Source organism: Maniola hyperantus, chromosome 11 (assembly GCF_902806685.2).
Source record: "Maniola hyperantus chromosome 11, iAphHyp1.2, whole genome shotgun sequence".
Taxonomy (NCBI): Eukaryota; Metazoa; Arthropoda; class Insecta; order Lepidoptera; family Nymphalidae; genus Maniola; species Maniola hyperantus.
In genome coordinates this window covers 14,440,036-14,461,527 of record NC_048546.1, presented here as the reverse complement: position 1 = coordinate 14,461,527, position 21,492 = coordinate 14,440,036, and the positions used below count along the sequence as shown (strand labels likewise).

The following is a 21,492-nucleotide window of genomic DNA, read 5'->3' as shown; positions in this document are numbered from 1 at the left end:
AAAAAAAAAAAAAAAAAAAAAAAAACTTGTAACTTTTTTTTTTTTTTTTAAACAAAGCTAGTGTTGCAATGATTTTCGAAAATGTGGGCATAAATCGTGTATCCCACTTCTGATGTCGGAGAACAGGAGGATGGCTGATAATTATTATTCATCTTTAGCCGACATCAGAAGGTAGTAATTAATAAGTAGGTACTTTAATCCATGTTCTTTACAAATAGTTCTCAGTAACGTATCGCACATGGAAACCATCAACGTAACACAACCAGATCACCCTAACCTAACCCTACCTATGGTCGCCTCCAACCACCCCTCACAGCGACCCCTCACCTCACTCTAAACTAGCTAACCTAAGCTAAGCACTACATCGTGTGATTAGGGCGCAATTGCTATTGCAACCTCTCAATCAAGTCACGACCTACTCCGTTATCTAATCATCTCAAGGTAATCAATCACAACTTCATGAACGCTCTTAAAAGGATCATTGCATCGACTCTCTTTCTTATAATTGATTTCTCATTACTAATTCAGAATATCGCAATAGCTCTACCTTCTCCACTCTGTGCACATCTGCATACAGAACACCATAGCATCGTGCGCCACACGCGCCACGACTACTATATCCACCCAAATAAGCGATCACAACAGAAACCAGGTAGAATGTAAGCTATTCGATCTCATGGGCAACTCATTGTCTAATCCATTTCAACATTACACGAGAGTCATCAATAATTCTTTACCAACCGGGTTATACGATTCTAAAGCGGGTACCTACTATCAAAGTTAACTTCAAGTTACTATCACACTAAACTATCACTTCAAACTAATCATTATCTCAACTGCCGGTATATCTCCAATTACACTCTAAATCACTAGCGTCTGCAGAAATAACCTTAACGGATGTCCTTATAATAATCTATCCACTGAGCCAAACGTTAACTCACGAATTACTCTAATATTCACCAATAATTAGTATTCCATATTCGTCAAACAACTACGCGAACATTATTAATAGTGCTTTGCAGGCAAAGTCACCGGATGGCACTAGATGTTACGATTTAACACAACGTACATTAGCATCGAACAATTACTGTTCTAACTATATCACAATCACCGAATTAAATATCTCGATTAAGAAACTACCTACCTATCTCAAATAATAAAAATTAGCTAAGCTATAATCTGATAATTAATTTAACGCGAGAGATAATTTTGAACCACAACAAATGCGTGCGTGTCCAAGTCCAACTCTGACAACTAAAATAAAGATGGCTACCTTCCGTAGAGTAAAGCGCATACGTTTCTTTTCACGGTGTCTACAGACAGTAAGAACTCTTTCAATATCGACCCTCCAATAGGTATAAGTGAAGTCTGCCAATCCGGACTTGGCTAGCTTGGTGGACTTTGGCCTTCTCATACTGAGAGGAGACTCCTGCTCTGTAGTGAGCCGGCGATGGGTTGATCATGAGGATGATGAAATATATTTAAAAAATGTATTGCGCTGGCACTTTCATTTATCGGTGACAAACCAACAAACAAACACACTTTCGCATTTATAATTATGGGTAGTGATAGAATCGGGCGTTAACATTGTGGAATTCCATTATAATATATTCAAGGAACTACAAGCTTAATTTGCTATAATTAAACTGCCAAAACAGACAAATCTATATATTATAGTACAAGTTACAACGTGCAGCATGCGATACCGCGTGCACCGCCCGCCCTCCCGCTATCATTTTACCTGCTTCTTAGTGGGAAGGCGGGCGGTGTATACTTACCTACCGCTGAAGTTCTATCATGGCTGTCTATGCAAGTCATAGACTAAGAGCGTTTGTGCACTCATCCATGAATAGTATAAAATAACGCTAAGTTGTTGCTAGCGTTCTGGTTACACCCTGTAGGTATATGATAATGAACTATCTTTAACATGATGACGTAACAATATTTTAAGACGGTGAAATGAGATGCTGGGTTCAATTAATTTTGCACGCCATGCTTGGCAGGATATGTGACTGATTACATAACTTTTAAGACCCCAAGTAAATAATATACATGTACCTACCATGTCTAAGCAAAATAAATAAATGGTTATGATTATGATTAGATGCGAGTCATTCCAAATTATATATATCTTTAACATTCGAGTCGTTACGCTTTTTGCCGGTTATTACTTTAAACTTTAATTTCGTAATAAATTTTGTCGAGCTCATCTAATTGACCATTGACATTGATTGTTGTATCCATTTAAATTATTTAAGAACAGATTAAACGAATATTTTAAATTATTTCAATATATAAAAGTTGAATGAAAATATTACAATAAAACTTAAAGCTAGCCTTATCTAATTACTATATAAATCATGACCGCGTGAAATGGTGCCAAGAATACTGGCTGCATTTCTGCACTGGACAGCCAGGCTGATCCGTTGCGCAAAAAATGAGCCAGCCCTTCTGTCACCAGATGAGGCTATTAATCGCGGTATATAAAAGGAAATACATTTTAGTAATTTATATAAAAGGAAAAGGAAAAGGAATGCAGATAGCTATTATAACGTAGACGTCCGCTAAGAAAGGATTTTTGAAAATACATTCCCTAAAGCGGTAAAATAGGGATTGCGGACGAAGTCGCAAGCATAAGCTAGTTAATAATAAGAATCAGTAGCGCCAAAAATGTATAAAGCTAATTTAGATTTATGACAAGCCTACAATTGGCTTGTCATGGGATATGCTTAAACGCTCCCATCAGTTCCCACAATTTTAAGTAACTACGTAGATCTATAATTCGGTATCAAATTAGCGATACCCTAATAGTAGGGGAGCCCAAGAGGCAGGGATTTACTTGAGCGTTGTGGGGGACCTATTCGATTGTGAAGATTAGGTGCTAAAAGAAAAAACCGGCCAAGTGCGAGTCAGGCTTTCGAGGGTTTCGTACTACAGTCGTATTTTTTCCACATTTTGCATGATAATTCAAAAACTATGATACATAAAAATAAATAAAAATCTGTTTTAGAATGTACAGGTGAAGACCTTTTATATGATACCCCACTTAATATAGTTATCTCACTTCGAAAGTTGAAAATACTAATTATTAGTTCATGACCACAATTTAATTTTTTTGTGTGATGTAACCACAAATTCACGGTTTCAGATTTTTCTCCGAATGTCAGCTATAAGACCTACCTACCTGCCAAATTTCATGATTCTAGGTCAACGGTGAGTACCCTGTAGGTTTCTTGACAGACAAACAGACAGACAACAAAGTGATCCTATAAGGGTTCCGTTTTTCCTTTTGAGGTACGGAACCCTAAAAAGGTTATAATATGATGTTTTTATTGTCCTTTATTGTCCGTATATCCGCTACTAGATGACGCCCGCGACTTCGTCCGCGGGGATTTAGATTTTTTAAAATCCCGTGGGAACTCTTTGGTTTTTCGGGATAAAAAGTAGCCTATGTCCTTCCCCGGTATGCAAACTATCTCAGTACCAAACTTCGTCAAAATCGGTTGAACGGATGGGCCGTGAAAGGCTAGCAAACAGACAGACGGACACACTTTCTCATTTATGATATTAAGTATGGATTTAAAGCCGCCTCTTTTAACTTTGGGCAAAGATAATATATACAAGTAAGATCGCTAACGTCATACATTCATTTAAAGCTTGCGTAAAACTCCTTTAAGTCGCCGGTACCTTGTAGGTCAACTCCTTATAGTGTGATGGTGTTATTGTGCAAGCTAAAATGTGAGTTATCGAATTTATTTAGTGCCATCTATCGAACAGCTGATGAAACTCAATTTTATTTAGAGCCAACTCAAATTTTAATTTTTTATGAAGCACATGACGTCTTGGCTTGGATTTTGGGAGTGACCTGTCGTATCTTGATACCTACCAACATCTGTTGGTATCAAGATCAGGCCAATGCTGGTATCATTTTCGAATAAATCAGGGATGCTAAATTTATTTATGGAATCATACTGGCACCCACAGATTAGAGAATCTCTAATCTGTGACCTATCTGTAACCTTACAAGATATCCCTACCAAAGGAAAATATCTTGTTGATGAAAAGCCGTATTTTGCACTTTTTTGTCGTGTACACGTACATAGGTAAATTGCATAAATAAAACAACCAGTGAGTATATTTAATTATAATAATAATTTTGTTTAATACTTGTTTAATATAATATTATCTTTGCTTTGGGTAACTAAGTAGCTGTCCACAGTCCACCCCCTTATATCGTCCAACCCTGCATCCTCAGGGTTAAAGAGTTGGGAATTGACAATGGAGTCAAGTCAACTACAATCTACAGCATGCACTAGCTTTGGACCTAAGGGGAAATATGAGGAAAATTTGCATATCATAATAACCTGTGTTGTGGATTTTCCCTCTCTCAGAACTTTTCCATCTTTGACTAAGAGTATAAAATGTTTTCAATAATATTGCCTGCTCAACCAATTATTTTATACTTAATTTGCATATTATTATACTTACCTACTAAAGAGTAATAAATAACCATTGATGTAGTATTAATATCTGTGTAAATAACCCATCCTAGTCCATCCACAACATACCCATATTTAGTGGACAGATCGAGATGGCAATGGGGGTGGGGAGGGACGCCCCGCACACCCGCACAGCCGCCACGCTAGCCTGATAACGCGGGTGACTTGCGGGGCGTCCCCCCGTCTCATACCCCGATTGCCATCTCGACATGTCGCGTACCCTATGTACTTATTTGTTTGTTGCACTAGGAGATCTTGAAATCATCATCGTGTTTGTGGAGTAATATTGACAAGTTCTCAGTCAGTATACACGTCTGTTTACTCGTTACTATGAGGTAGGTTGTGTATGTCCGCGAGATGTTTTCGATGGAATTTAACGCCGTTTTAGGGTTCCCTAGTAAAATGACCACATCGAACCACAGAGTGGGTGAGGATCTTTTTAACTCATGTGATGTGTGTGAACCCCGGGCCCTCTGAACAGGAAGCCGAAGTCTTAACCACTACGCTATCACCACCAGGATTACTTATGTACCTACTTTTATTTTATTTTATTTGTTTGTATTCAAAACATCAGTAGGTACCCTTATCATAAATGCGAAAGTATGTTTGTTTGTTGGTTTGTTGGTTTGTCCATCACGTCGCAACTGTGCAACGGACTGACGTGATTTTTTGCATTGGCAGTGCGAATTATTTATTTAATTTACGGCCTTACACTAATTATTATTGCAAATACCTACAGCTTAAATTATTTTATTGATGTATTGAAGATTGAAAGAATCCTTTTGTCTTCAGGCCATTCACTCCGCTAAGATCATAAGCCACTGTGAAATCAAAGATCGTCGAATCTTTCTAACTCCGGGTACATTAACCTTCCTATTCATTTTTTAAATAAAATACTACAAAAATAGACCACATGAGTGCATAGACCGTGCCTTACCTAGAGTGTTCTTACTGAGAGTCAATGCGCCGTAAAAATCTAAATTAAAGATGATTCTACTATAAAATTAAATTATAGATGACTAGCTGATGCTAGCGACTTCGTCCACGTGGAATTTTTTAAAAATCCCGTGGGAACTCTTTGATTTTTCAGGGATAAAAAGTAGCCTATGTCACTCTCCAGGTCTTTATCTATAGGTACCTAGCCATGCAAAAAATCACGTCAATCCGTTGCACCGTTGCGACATGATTGAAGGACAAACCAACAAACAAACATACTTACGCATTTAAAATAAGGGTACTGATTGAGTCTGAATTAGTACCTAGATTACGAGTTTTAAATAAATAAAATAAATAAATAAACTTTTATTTCAGGCTAAGTACACCCATAATTGTGTGTTAGTACAGAAACAATTCCTTAACCTATGTTAGTACCTACTTATTACTAGCTTAAACTTAACTTAACAACTAATTCTACTACTATTAAAACTAATCCTATTTATAACGCCCGAGGGAGTCTCTTTGCGCCTATGTGCGCACCACTCCAGCACCTCCAGAGAGGGCTGTCCAATTTCATGGACAATGCGCTGAGGAGAGTGTTGGTACTCCTCAACAGCCTGCTCATCATGGACGCGGCACGCTTGCGCATGATCGCGTAGAAATCATCCACGCGAGCATCCGCAAACATTGCCGACGCACTGCAGTGTCGAGGCTTCCTCAACACCGCCCTCAGCACATTGTTGTATTGAACGCGCAGGGCACTGTACGTATAAAATGACTGGCACTTTAACGATAGAATTTTAAAATTATAGGATTTTCCCTGCCACCTGTGACCCTAAAATTTATTGTTATTTTCTAGTATATACTAATTGGAATTTCCGCTCTTCTTGACAATGAAACAATGAAAAGGTTATGAAGATCACATCACATCATTACCTTATTGCGAGTGACGTTACCAGAGTGAACTAGAGTGAGCAAACTCTCGGTTTGATTCTGTGAGGAAACTTGTAACAAATCATCGAGGCTTCACCTACACTGGCAGGTGTTAAATGTTACTTACATTTAACAACTAAGTAGGTCTCTTTGATTTCACGTCACCCCTGGCTAATATTTGACAGAATATGTCAATTTCGGGTCAAAAAAACTGCAAGCCAAGCCAAGTGCAAGTCAGGCTCGCGCACCGAGGGTTCCGTACTACAGCTGTATTTTTTGACATTTTGCACGATAATTCAAAAACTGTGATGAAAAATAAATAAAAATCTGTTTTAGAATGCGCAGGTAAAGCCCTTTCATATGATAACCCACTTCATATAGTTATCTTACTTCTAAAACTGAAAATTCTAATTATTAGTTCATGACCACAATTTAATATTTTTTGTGTGATGTAACCCTAAATTCACGGTTTACAGATTTTTCCTCTTATGTCTGCTATAAGACCTACACTTACCTGCCAAATTTCATGGGAAGTACCCTGTAGGTTTCTTGACAGACAGACAGACAACAAAGTGATCCTATAAGGGTTCTGTTTTTCCTTTTGAGGTACGGAACCATAAAAACCAAGAGTCTCCTCACTCTAGTTCACTCTGGCATTACTCACGGCCTCATGTTTGACATGCACAGTTCGTGACACTGTGGCATCTCCGAATGTGACGGCAATAAAGCCGACGTCACTGCGGCTCTGTGACGCACTGTTCAAATGTTTACGGCCTTTGAGGACTTGGCCATGAGACTAATGAGCAAAGTCAAGGCACTACTAAAAAATACACCACACACACTCGGCGTTAGAATATAAAGCTTTTTAGTTTGTCATCTTTATGACGTTGTTCGATATCCAAAGATTTTGCTCAACGTTTCTGCTACGAATCGCTAAGGTCAGGAACGTCCATCGGGCGTGGCGCGGCGCCCATGTTTTCTGCCACGTATAACTTACTGCTGTGAACTTAGGTTAGCCGTGATAGCCTGGTGGTTAAGAACCAGTACTTAAAATCGCCGAACACCTATGGAGTCCTGCACGGTCCTGCATTTCGACCAGGGACTAGTCTTTTTTTTATTTTTATAAAAGAATATTAGCCATATTAAATGACTAATATTCCCATTTCCTCTCGAATTAAGCGTCAGGCCTGTGCTAGGAGTAGGTACGAGAATAGTGCAACGGGCGGGATTTGAACCGTCGACCTTTCGGTTTTCAGTCCACTCCTATACCGGTTGAGCTATTGAGGCTCTTTAGCATCGGCACAACGGTAGGTAAGTGACGGTTACAAATACAAATAGGTACTAACTTTATTGCGAATCTGGGTAAACAGAGATGTTACAAAAACAAAAAGGTACAGCCATTGACTTATATATTACTTTGTGTGTACAGGGCTATTGAACAAACAAAATGGGACTCAGTGTTGCTTTAGCACCAATGCAACCTCAGTGACGTCTGGATTTCAAACGAGTCGTTCATTAGTATCACAGTTGTGGCGCTGATTTATTTGGTTCCAAAACCGTGAAAAAATTTGTTCGCTTGGGCAGTTCGCTTACGTTAGTACTATTATATTATTCTGTGGCTTGGGTATATCTTGTCATTTATATCGATGGGTACAGTACAGCCAAATTCTGCCTATTAGCATGCAATATGTTATGATATACCTAACAACGTGTATACTCGTTACTTCCTGGCCTAAACTATATCTACGCAACACTTACTTTCTTGTGATAGCAGCTTGCGTGTCAAGCGCTTGCTTATTTTATACTTAAAAAATAATTAGGCAATAAGCAAAAGGCAAAGCACATTAAACTCCAGTTCGTTAATCTAACCAAAACACCTAACTATTACTTCATATTATTATACTTAGTTAATTAGAGAAAAGCCCTTTTTGAACGCCCTTGCAGTTACGTAGACCGTCTGTCTGTTGGCACGTACGCCTCTCTAATGGATTCTAATGACAATATAACTAGATAAATATTACACATTACAATTGTTTATTGATAAATTATTGCAATAGCCAAATAATTTGTGATAAATACTTATTAATTATGATGAAGGTGTCATAACTCAATCACATATAAATACTAACATTATTACTAACGATAATTAGGTAATATTAGATATAAAATGTATGTACCTTTTAAACATAATATTTGTAAATAATTAAGACTACCTTATGCTTGCGACCATGGGCGCGCTACCATGGGCGCCTGACTCGTGAGGTGAGGATGCTAGGTAACTGGTAAGGTAGATTCTTTTTAAGGACCTGTCATCCGTCCACGGAAACCACGGATGACCGAATCGCCCGCGTGGATTTAGGTTTTTAAAACTACCGTGGGAACTTTAATTTTCCAGGACGAAAAGTAGCCTATCCGTATATCAACCCGTCTTCGGTATGCAAGGTTTCTCTGTACCAAATTTCGTAAAAACATTTAAACGATGATTCTGCAAAAATCCCGTGGGATCACCACGATTTAGGAATGCAATTCCTTCCAAGCTCGTTCCAGCAATGCGCGGTACTACGATTACTTTTTTATAATAATATTGTATAGAAAAGAGCAACCACCGAGCTTCTTGCTGGTTCTTCTGGTGTCTCGGTAGGAAAGGCATTCCGAACCAAGTGGTAGATGCATAAGACGATTTAAAAGTACTTGTAAAAGTTTAATTGAATAAAAAATATTTTTATTTTATTTCAGTATTTATTTACTTTCAGCATCAGGGCTGAGGAGTTGGCTCCTCGAGTACAACGATAAAGTCTTTACTCGGTAGGTACCTCCAATATCAATTTATAATACCGACAGTTTCTAAATCCCATCAGTTTTGGTGGTCAGGTTCCCTGCAGCATCAGGATTAAAGAATTGTAATCCAATTTTTATATGGGACAATGTCGCAAAGGTTCACAAATTTGGAAATCATTTTCAATTTTGGAATACAAGTTCTACGAGCGAAAGGACCCCGGATGGGTTCGAAACTAGTCGGACTAACGTCGACTAAATACGTGAGTAAAGCCGTTGACAGATATTATAAATAATATGTACATACTTTATTTGTATAGAAACAACCTATTAGATTTAGCGTTTCCTAACTGCATTTCAGTGCTCTGGTTATTCTATCCACGGAATGAAATTAGTATAGGTCTCTCTCTCTGTTTGGCTTTACGTGACAGAGAGAGCGCATTATAGGAGTAAAATAATATCCACGGGTAGGTAAGCAGGTAACTAATCTAACTATGTAGTTAAAAAAGAGTATAAATTAAACGTTTTAATGTCAAAATGGTTCTAATTAGAAAATTAATATAAAATCATCATCCGTGACAATGGCGTCAAATTACAGTAATTTACGACCTTTGTTGTAATACGATAATGAGGATTTTATTACTCTAGGTACCTAGCTACCTAGTGCCTACACGTGTGCAGTAAATTGTAGATTATAATCTAAATATATAAAAGGAAAAGCTGACTGACTGACTGACTGGCTCCACTACTGGACGGATGGGGCTGAAATTTGGCATGCCGAACGTAGACATCCGCTTGGAAAGGATTTTTGAAAATTCACCTCCTAACGGGGTAAAATGGGGGTTTGGTCTGGTCCATGCGGACGAAGTCGCGAGCACAAGCTAGTTGTCTGTCTGTCTATCTGTCTGCGTGTCTGTCTGTCTGTCCGTCTGCCCGTCGTGTATGTCAAGAAAACTTATAGGGTACTTCGCATTGACCTAGAATTACGAAATTTGGGAAGTAGGTAGGTAGGCATTATAAACACAAGCAAAGGAAAAAATCTAAAAACCGTGAATTTGTGGTCACATCACTAAAAATTAATTAAAATGTGTTCACGAAGAAATTAATTTACTAAATCACGTCATGTAGAGAGGAGACCCGTGCTCTGTGTGAGCCGACAATGGGTTGATCTTGATGATGATGATGAAGGAAAAATAAATTATTATCAGTACCCTTACCTATTATAAATGCGAAAGTGTGTTTGTGTGTTGGTTTATTGGTTTGTTGATTTGTTCTTCAATCACGTCGCAACGGAGCAGCGGATCGACGTGATTTTTTGCATGGGTATAGTTAAATACCTGGAGAGTGCCATGGGCTACTTTTTATCCCGGGAAATCAAAGAGTTCCCACGGGATTTTAAAATCCTAAATCCACGCGTACGAAGTTGCAGGCATCAGCTAGTAGGTACCTCCTTACATAATTATATTATTATCTCGATTTTCTCAAATAAGTGCGTTCGGCCTGGTGGTACTACATACATAATCATTAATTATTGTCATTAACATAATGTTGTTTATATAGAACCAATTTAAATCAGGTAAAACAAAAACTTCCATGTTTAAAAAGATCCATACTGAAGGTTAAAAAATAAATTAACGACATTCAAATAAATATAATATGCCCATTAGTTAGATGCATTTGTTTTAAATGCTTATAATGTAAATAGTTAGGTACATATAGTATGTGACAGGTCGAGATGGCAATTGGTGTATGAGGCGGAGCGATGCCCCGCGCTCGGCCGCACCAGGTTAGTGCGGGAGCTGTGCGGGTGTGCGGGACGTTCCCTCCCCGATTGCCATCTCGCTGTGCCCTAGTGGCTAAAACTTGTGGATTTTTATCAAGAATACGGGTTCGGTAGTTACATCTATTCTACTCTAGGTCACAGTCTTTTTAGTGTTCCGTACTTCAAAAGGAAAAACGGAACCGTTATAGGATCACTTTGTTGTCTGTCTGTCTGTCTGTCGGTCTCTCAAGAAACCTACAGGGTAGGTACTTCCCGTTGACGTAGAATCATGAAATTTGGCAGGTAGGTAGGTCTTATAGCTGACATTAAGGGGAAATCTGAAAACTGTGAATTTGTGGTTACATCACACAAAATTAAATTAAATTGTGGTCATAAACTAATAATTAGTACTTTCAATTTTCGAAGTAAGATAACTATATCAAGTGCGGTATCGTATGAAAGGGCTTCACTAACTTGTGCATTCTAAAACAGATTTTTATTTATTTTTATGCATCATAGTTTATGAATTATCGTGCAAAATGTCGAAAAAATACGACTGTAGTACGGAACCCTCGTTGCGCGAGCCTGACTCGCACTTGGCCGGTTATTTTTATTGCATTACAAGTTAACCCTTGACCGCAATCTCACCCAGTGATAAGTGATGATGCAGTCTAATCAGTGGCGGATCTAATCAATCACACCTTATCGGTTTCTACGTATATCAAACTTGTTGTTTTTAGGGTTCCGTAGCCAAATGGCAAAAAACGAAACCCTTATAGATTCGTCATGTCTGTCTGTCCGTATGTCACAGCCACTTTTTTCCGAAACTATAAGAACTAATAGGTATACAGTATACTGTTGAAACTTGGTAAGTAGATGTATTCTGTGATCCGCATTTATTTGTAATTCTAATTTTTAAACTAATTTTTAAATAATGGCTGAACTTTTTTTAATTACCTATTAGAATTTAGAAACGCATTGTATTTAAGTTTAACTACTGCGCATACTGCAACTAGAATAACAAGCAATAGTATTTAAAGAAGATTTTGCTAATATTTTTCTAAAGGTACCTATTTATTATACGTTGTTTCAGTTTTATATTTAACTAGCTTATGCTCGCGACCGACCTATTTCACCCCCTTAGGGTAGAGCGTTGTCTTCGTCGTTGAGACCGACAAAACATCACATAGGAATGAGTGATAGAGAAAAAGCTCAAAGAAGCTGAAACCGCTTTTTGACCGATTTCAAAAAGGAGGAGGTTCTCAATTCATCGAATTCTTTTTAAATGTATATTCCCCGATTACTCGTAGACGCCTGGACCGATTTTGAAAATTGTTTTTTTTGTTTGAAAGGGTATACTTCCAAGGTAGTCCCATAAAAATTTGGTGAAGATCTGATAAACATCTTCGAAGATATACAGGGTGTAACCAGAGAAAAAAAATTAAAAGCCGCAGCAGCCCTTCCCCTACGTAACAAGCGTTACAAGTCTTTATTCTTGTACGATGCATGGTACGGAACCCTTCGTGTGCGAGTCCGACTCGCACTTCACCAATTTTTCATTGCTACTTTTCTTGCTACTAATTGCTACCTATCATTACAATACGTATCGTACGTTTTTATCAAACGTCAAAACGCGCGCTTAGTATGCGAGATTCTATAAAATACCGGTGTGTGACGTCACAATCATTTGACGTGCTTTTATTAGTTTAATCGATAATTTAAAATGGTTATTACACTTAAAACCAACAAAGGACGTGGATTTTACGTATTTTGGAAGACCCTCTATTTAATAATCACTGAGAAATAATTTATTTTTGATGTAGTCAATTACCCAATTTAGCAATCAAACTTAGATGCTAGGCCTTTTGATCTAGAGTCTTCCTTGACGTCACATTCACAATCACAAACTTTGCGGTTAGGAGACACATTAGTTATCTGAGCCCACGTTATATATAGTGCAATGCATTTACTGGTGCTGGTCTGTCCATCTTTACATTAGTTCGTGTATCTACCGTTGAAATGAAATTACTAGTGATTTTTTGTGTCCTAAGTAGCGCCTATGTCAACTGTCAGTTAGGTAAGCATCAATTTTTTAGGGTTCCGTACCTCAAAAGGAAAAAAGGAACCGTTATGGGATCATTTCATTGTCTGTCTGTCTGTCTGTCTGTCTGTCGTGAATGTCAAGAAAACCTATATGGTACTTCACTACTTCCCGCTGACCTAGAGTCGTGTTTCGTAGACCGTAAATCTTATAGCACAAGTACCTAAAGGAAAAAATCCGAAAACCGTGAATTTGTGGTTACATCTCACAAAAATTAAAATTTGTTCATTAATAAATAATTTTGTAAGTATTTTCAACTTTCAAAGTAAGATTACTATACCGAAAGGGGTATCATATGAAAGGGTTTTACCTAAAGTAGGTAGGTACATTCTAAAACAGATTTTTATTTATTTTTATGCATACTTAATAGTTTTTGATTTATCGTGCAAAATGTCGAATAAAATACCCGAGTACGGAACCGTCTATGCGCGAGACTGACTCGCACTTGGCCGGTTCTTTTTCAAATTCAGAAGTGTCTAGACGGCCACAAGCGGTTGTTTGATTAGTAAAAAAAATTATACAGGATTGGCTTTTGAAAGTAATGCAAATTGTATGATTCAATTTTCCAATTTTCCATAGGTACAACTTTATATGAGAACTTCTAACTCATAATGACAAAGATTTAGGCCATAGTCCACCACGCTGACTAAGTCCGGATTGACAGACTTTACACGCCTTTGACCTACATCGTGGAGAAGCTCGTTGTGCAAGTTTCCTTAGAATGGCGTGCGCGGTATAAATAATCCCGGACCCCTGAATATAATCCAAGAATTATTATAACAATTTACACGGTGTAACCAGAACGCTAGCAAAAACTTAGCGTTATTGTTATAATACCTAAACACAATCCAATACCAATAACCATTTGCCTCATTTTGTAGTTTTAGTGATTTAGTATTTTTCAAACACGCAATGTATATCATGCAAAACTCGGGTCAATGCTCCACCTACGACGCGGTATTGACTCCGAGTGACCTACTTAATGTTCGTTGATCTAGTCTGGCGTCAGTCAGATGTTTTATTTGCAATATATCGTAAACTTTTCAAAATTGTGGGAATTTTTATATTTTTTTCACGTTTTTTTTGTAGTATCATATCAATGATCATCAGTAAGTACTTTCACCTGTCTTCGTTTTTGCCAGCGCTCTGGTAACTCCCTGTATAGTACCTCTACCTAGTTACCTAAGTAAGTAACAAGATAAAAATATTCAAGGAAAATCATTTCCTTTCCAACTCAATATGATATGTACCTTTTTTTTTTTTTTTTTTCCCTTGGAGGAGGACCGATGATATGTATGATATGATTATATGTACCTACCGCTGTAGTTATACGCTAATCTTATATACCTACCTACCTAAATCTTTTTCAAGGAATACCCCATTTATATAATAACTAGCTGATCCCCGCGGCTTCGCCCGCGTAGATTTAGGTTTTTAAAAATCCCGTATAGCCTATGTCACTCAGGAATAATGTAGCTTTCTACTGGTGAAAGAATTTTTAAAATCGGTTCAGTAGTTCCAAAGATTAGCCCCTACAAACAAACTTAACGACATTACCTCTTTATAAAATAGTATAGATTAAAAGGAAGTTATATAATTTTCCCGTTTCCTTATTTATGAAAATAAACGATCATAATTATGCGAGTTGGACTTGCACACTAAACAACAAATACCTAACATTTTTAAATTTTTTGTGATGTTACTTTATTTCCCACTAATTCACGATTTTCGGATTTTTCCCTTTACTTGTGCTATAACTATCGGATAGTGAAGTGATACTATAAGAGTTCCCTTTCTTCTTTAGAGATCATCATCATGATCAACCCATCACCGGCTCACTACAGAGCACGGGTCTCCTCTCAGAGTGAGAAGGGTTTTGGCCATATAGTCTACCAAGCTGGTCATGTGCGGATTGGTAGACTTCACACACCTTTGAGAACATTATGGAGAACTCTCAGGCATGCAGGTTTCCTGACGATGTTTTCCTTCACTAAGCAAGTGATATTTAATTAATTCTCCGAAAAGTTAGAGGTGCGTGCCCGGGATCGAACCCCCGACCTCCGATTAGAAGGCGGACGTCCTAACCACTAGGCTACCACAGCTTTAGAGATACGGAACCCTAAACACTTTGTTTTTTGGTGTCCACAGCTTCCTTCATCGAGCCATGCCATGCGAAGGACACAGTCTGCCTCAAGAGGTCGGCGCAAAAGGCCGTGAGCGTGGTGGCGCAGGGGGTCCCAGCGCTGGGCATGCGGCGCCTGGACCCCCTGCACGTGGAGCACGTGGACGCGACCAAGGCGGGTCTCATGCTGCACTTCCGCAACACTGTGGTCAAGGGCCTGGCGCACTGCAAAGTGACCGATATCGGGTGCGTCATCATCATTTTAGTTATCCAATACTAATATTATAAACTAGCTGATGCCCCATGGAATTAGGTGTTTATAAAAAATCCCGTGGGAACTCTTTGATTTTCCGGGATAAAAAGTAGCCTATGTCACTCTCCGGTCTTTATCTATAGCCATAAAAAAAATCATGTCAATCTGTTGCACCGTTGTGACGTGATTGAAGGATAAACCAACAAACCAACAAACAAACACACTTTCGCATTTGTAATAAGGGTACTGATGCAAAAGTGTCTGTCTGTTTGTCTGCTAGCTTTTCACGGCCCAACAGTTTAACCGATTTTGATGAAATTTGGAACAGAGTTAGCTTACATCCCAGGGTAGGACATAGGCTACTTTTTACTTTTTATCCCGGAATATCAAGGAGTTCCTATACGGGATTCTTAAAGGCCCACCCATTTAACCGATTTATGTGAAATACTTAATAACGGCGGTAGCTTGCATCCCGGAAATTGACATAGGCAACTTTTTATCCCGGGTTAAAAATCAAATCTAAAAGTTCCCACGGGATTTTCAAAAACCTAAATTCACGCGGACGAAGTCGCGAGCATCCTGAAGTATACCCTGAGTATATACTGAAGTGCGGGTAGTTGACCCGCTCCGACTTTGCACGGGTGATTAGTAGATTATCGCAAATTATCACAAACTATCCTCTTAAATCACTCATCTATTAGTGAAAACGGCATTCAAATCCGTTGCGTAGTTTAAAAAATCTTTAAGCGTACCTACATACAAACAGCGGGAAGTGACTTCATAATATTATACCTACTAGTACGTACTACGTAGAGATGCCGTAGGTCGATTTCGTAAAACCTGCATCAATCATTATAACAATCCAAATTTTTGTGATTGGCTGAATTTGTGCGATTCTTGTTGCAACAATGCATTGTAGCCAATAGCGAGCGAGCGTCAACCAATCAAAGGGGATTGCGATCGTAGCATTGTAGCTGTCATTCTACCGCAATCGAGCCTCGTTTTATTAAATGATGATCGAAAAATCGGTACATTTTTTTTTCAATTATTGGAGTCTAAAAACAAGACAACGTAAAATAAATTGCTTGCACAGTTATTTTATCCATTATGTAGTGTAGGTAAATAATTGTGTCCATTTCACACGATTATGTTAATTAATTATTATTCTTTTTATAAGCAGTTTAGATGATTCAATAATTTTAAGCAAGTTTTTGTAGGTATTGTTATAAAAAGTATCTAAGTATCGATTGCTAGAATTTTCATCTCCTTCTTATAATGATGATGTCTTCGGTAATTAGTCATGATTATAGTGGATAACTGGTTTTTTAGGGTTCCGTACCAGAATTATAATAAAGAACCATTAGGTTTACCGCACTTTGGACGTGAATTTCTATTGAAAATATTAATTCGTAATAAGTTTTGCTCAAATTGTTAAAGTACTATATTAGGTATACTAGTTTTTAAATAAATCCCTTAGATTAATATGTAAACACTAATTATTTTGGGATAACCTCAACCGGTATATTTATTTTGAATTTATTGTTTGATTGTTTTGGTACCTTCGTACGGTTAGGAGTACTATACAAATTATGAACCCCTATTTTACTCCCTTAGGGGTTGAATTTTCAAAAATCCTTTACTAGCACACTTCACAATAATAGCTATCTGCATGCCAAGTTTCATCCCGATCCATCCAATAGTTAGAGCTGTGCGTTGATAGATCATTCAGTCAATCAGTCAGCTTTTCCTTTTATGATAGCGCTTTTTCTTTCAGGCGCCCTAAAAGTCATGAAACTTTCGTGACCCTGCTCTGCCAGAACGTGGAGCTGATGGGCGACTACACCCTCGGTGGAACGCTGCTCTTCATGGATATCAGGGGACAAGGGAAATATAAGATTAAGCTGCGTAAGTATTTAACTACGTACAAAACTTTCTCGCGGCTAAACTATTTCCTGTCAGTAGTACTAGTGAAAGTAAGCAAAGTAAAATATTCTTTATATACCTAGTGTACTGACTGACTGACTGACTGATCTATCAACGCACAGCTCAAACTACTTGACGGATCGGGCGAAATTTGGCATGCAGATAGCTATTATGAAGTAGGAATCCGCTAAGAAAGGATTTTTGAAAATTCAACCCCTAAGGGGGTGAAATAGGGGTTTGAAATTTGCGTAGTCCACGCAGACGAAGTTGCAAACATAAGCCAGTTGTACATTTAAACCAAAACAATAGAAACCAAGATGATTGAAAATTTGAGTTAAACTTTAAAAATAAAAAAATATTCATCAACTCGAAATCGTGAGAAACAATAGTACCTAATTGGGATGATGACTACCATCAAATCAGCGACTTTTTATCAAACGTCAAATTGCTTGCTTACTAAGGGAGTTCGTATGAAATACATAGATTTGACGTCATAAGTGTAGGAGTTAATTTTTTAGTGAAATCGATAGTTTAAAATTAAAGTTAAAACTAACAGCGGACGTGGATTTTACGAATTTTGGAATACTTACCCCTCTATTGAAGTAATATTCCTGAGAAATAATTTATTTTTTGAAATACCTAGTCATGATCCCAATTCAATACGATGGCCTAAGCCCGTAAAAGCATGAAAGAAAAATTGAAACAACTTTTTGGGTAGGTACCTATTGGCTATTGTATTTTAGTAACTAAGAAGTCAGCTGATTAACCAGTTCAGTCACGACCATAATATATTATGCGAAGCTATCGCGAGGTATTACTATCGATTCGAGTCGCTTGCGAGTTTTGGTTTTCCTGCCTTAGTTAAAGATATAAATTAAGTTGTTCTACGTGATTTATATTTTTAGGTTACTAATGATGCTTGGGACTTCATCCGCGTGGACTTAGGTTTTTAAAAATCCCGTGGAAGCTCTTTGATTTTCCAGGATAAAAATTAAGATAAGTATGGATGGATAGGTACGGATTTAATTTATTTTAATTTAATTCATTGTGTTATGGTTATAGGTGAAATCAGAGTAACAGTGGTAATGAAATTCGGCGAGCGCTCATCAGGCGGCGAGAGGTACTGGACGATGGACAGCTGGAAGCACCGCTCCGACGCCACCGAGCCAGTCCACTACCAGTTCCAGAACCTGTTCGATGGCAACAAGGAGTTGTGTGAGTTGATTGCATGATTACGTTCCTGTACTAAGTAGTACCTACAGTAATACTTAGATAAAAACTTTGTCGATTCGGGGGGGCCATTATTAAAGTTCGGTCCTCCGGCACGAGAACGCGATGTTGTGGCCGGATATTTTTCATTATCGAATGACCGCTTAAAGCCGTCTAGGTAGTTCCTAAATGATATGAAATGAAATGAAATGAAATTATATGAAATTAAATAAAATAAATTAAATGGTATGAAATGAAATGAAATTAAATTAAATGAAATGAAATGAAATGAAATGAAATGAAATGAAATTGAATTGAATTGAATTGAATTGAATTGAATTGAATTGAATTGAATTGAATTGAATTGAATTGAATTGAATTGAATTGAATTCAATTTGAATTGAATTCTCTCTCCGTCACTAGGACTCCAAGCCATCAGGGACAGGACACCAATATAACATTGATGAAATGACCGTTTCTCTTCCAGCTAAAACGATCCACCAGGTCGCCAACGAGAACTGGCACCAGATCTACGAGGAGGTGGCGCCGCCCATCGTGAAGGCAATCACCGCTAACGTCGTGGCGGAGATCGCGAAGCTCTTCCAAAACGTGCCCATTAGACAACTCGCTTTGGATTAAAAATACTTCAGAAAACCTGATTATCGTTTTCGTTCCTGTTGTAGCACAAAATTACAAATCGTTAATTACTTATTAACTTATTTAATTATTTTCTAGAAACATAAACATTACAATAAACTACTGTGATGCATGAACTATGGCATGCTTTTATGGCTTTTATAATATTAGAACACTTGATCCCGGAACCGCCAGACCTTACTTATTTTCTGAGAAACAAAATGGGTGGCATAGAGTGGTATAATTAGTGCCTATACATATTATGTGCCTATTATTCGTGCGCATACTAACTTGTTAACTTGTGCGGTCATGGGCCATGGCCCAATTTATAGGCAAGTATTTTATAACTTATTTAATTTATAGGCAAGTATGGTCTTTAAGGTTCCAAAAGAATTTTTGATTTGCTATTACACAAAACATAAAGTAAAAAGTTGATTTAAAAAAAAATGTTTTTCACGGGTTTAGAATTTATATTACTTGTGCTATAAGACCTACCTACCTACCAAATTTCATGATTCTAGATCAACGGGAAGTACACTGTACAGACAGACAGGAAGACAGACAGACAGATAGATAGACAGACAGACAGATAACGTGTGTGACAAAGTGATCCTGTAAGGGTTTCTTTTTGCCTGTTGAGGTACGGAACCCTAAAAACTGTGTAAAAAACATCAGTTCAATTTATGTTTATTAAATTTTAATGGTGAGGTAGTCATTCTTTATTTTGTTTGAAACTTAAACAAAAACTCATCACTGATATTCTTTAAAAATAATGAATGAATAATAAATAAAAAATAAATAAAAAATTTTTTTTTTAAATAATAGTTGCCAGAAAGGGCAACTTTTTCAAAAATTTGGAAAAAGTAATCTCCGGAAATAAATGCACAACATAAGTCGTATACCTACCTAATATTAGTATACCCACCTACTTTGTAGTTTTATGTTTCATATGTATAGGGTTGAGTTGAGTTATTGAAAACATTAAAATAAAGTGTTATGACCAATATTGGTGTTATTTATTTAACTATGCATCATTTAGATTTACAGCAAGATATTTACCTAGCCGGTTAGATGATAGAGATAACTACCTATTACGTTAAGATAATACTAATTAATACTTACACGGGTTTTTACTCTGAGGTTGACCATAGAGCAACAAACCTCATATCGCATCGCTATATCAAAAACCTTGCCTTTTGATATAACCTCAGTTTTTAATCCTCGATTCGATTATTTGTACGGGAAAACTGTAGTAAGTATCTAACAATGCTTTATGTAATATACTAGATGTTGCCCGCGACTTCATCTACGTGGATTTAGGTTTATTTCAAAATCCCGTGGAAACTCTTTCCGGAATCAAAAGTAGCCCATGTCCTTTCCCGGGATGCAAGATATTTCTGTAGGTACCAAATGTCATTGAAATCGGTTAAACGGATGGGCCGTGAAAAGCTAGCAGAAAGACAAACGGACGGACAGACTGACACGCTTTCGCATTTATAATATTATGGGATGGATGGATGGATTAGTATATGTATTAGTAATAGTAATATTAGTAAATATTATATTAGCATATTAGTATGGATTCAAATTTAACTAATTTTTTAAAATAATTTTAATAAGTAGGTATCTTCTGTAAGTTATATTATAACAAAACAGTTATCTTAATTTATGAAAAAAGTGATTTTTTATTTTAAAATAGATCATACAATAGGCAGTGATCATTATAAAATAAAAACATGTTTGGTCATTTGAACAGCAAGCGTATCAAACACCAGTCGAGTTGAGTTTATTTTGCAGGGCATTGGTGCTCTAGAAATTTGCCACCAGCACTCTGGGTTTTAAAGTTACAAATGGGACGGGACTTACAAATCTTCTTGTAGCATTTATTATGCTTTAAAATTATTTAAGTATAATTAACACTTGGGAGGGCAAAGAAAAAAAACCGGTCAAGTGCGAGTCAGGTTCGCACAACGTGGGTTCCATCCTACATTTGTATTTTTTCGATATTTAGCACGATAATTCAAAAACTATGATGTATAAAAATAAATAAAAACCTCTTTTAGAATGCACAGGGGAAGACCTTACATAATATGATACCCCGCTTGATAATTATACCTAATTATCTTACTTCGAAAATTGAAAATACTAGTTATTAGTTCATGACTACAATTAATTTTTTTTGTGTGATGTAACTACAAATTCACGGTTTTCAGATTTTTCCCCTAATGTCTGCTATAAGACCTACCCTGCCCATGATTCTAGGTCAACGGGAAGTAGGTTGTAGATTTCTTGACAGACCGACAGACAGACAGACAATTAAGACGTGATCCTATAAGGGTTCCT

General features: G+C 37.3%; 1 protein-coding gene across 1 annotated transcript; it reads left to right on the top strand.

Annotated features, from left to right (window-relative positions):
* Positions 1 to 11,959: 11,959 nt before the first annotated feature.
* On the top strand, positions 11,960 to 20,030 carry LOC117986714 (protein takeout-like). Its single transcript, XM_034973587.2, has 5 exons — positions 11,960 to 12,982; positions 15,155 to 15,374; positions 17,156 to 17,286; positions 18,367 to 18,519; positions 19,001 to 20,030. Exons 1-5 carry the CDS (start codon positions 12,925 to 12,927, stop codon positions 19,150 to 19,152), a joined length of 714 nt encoding a protein of 237 aa, XP_034829478.1. The 5' UTR covers positions 11,960 to 12,924; the 3' UTR covers positions 19,153 to 20,030.
* Positions 20,031 to 21,492: the final 1,462 nt, after the last annotated feature.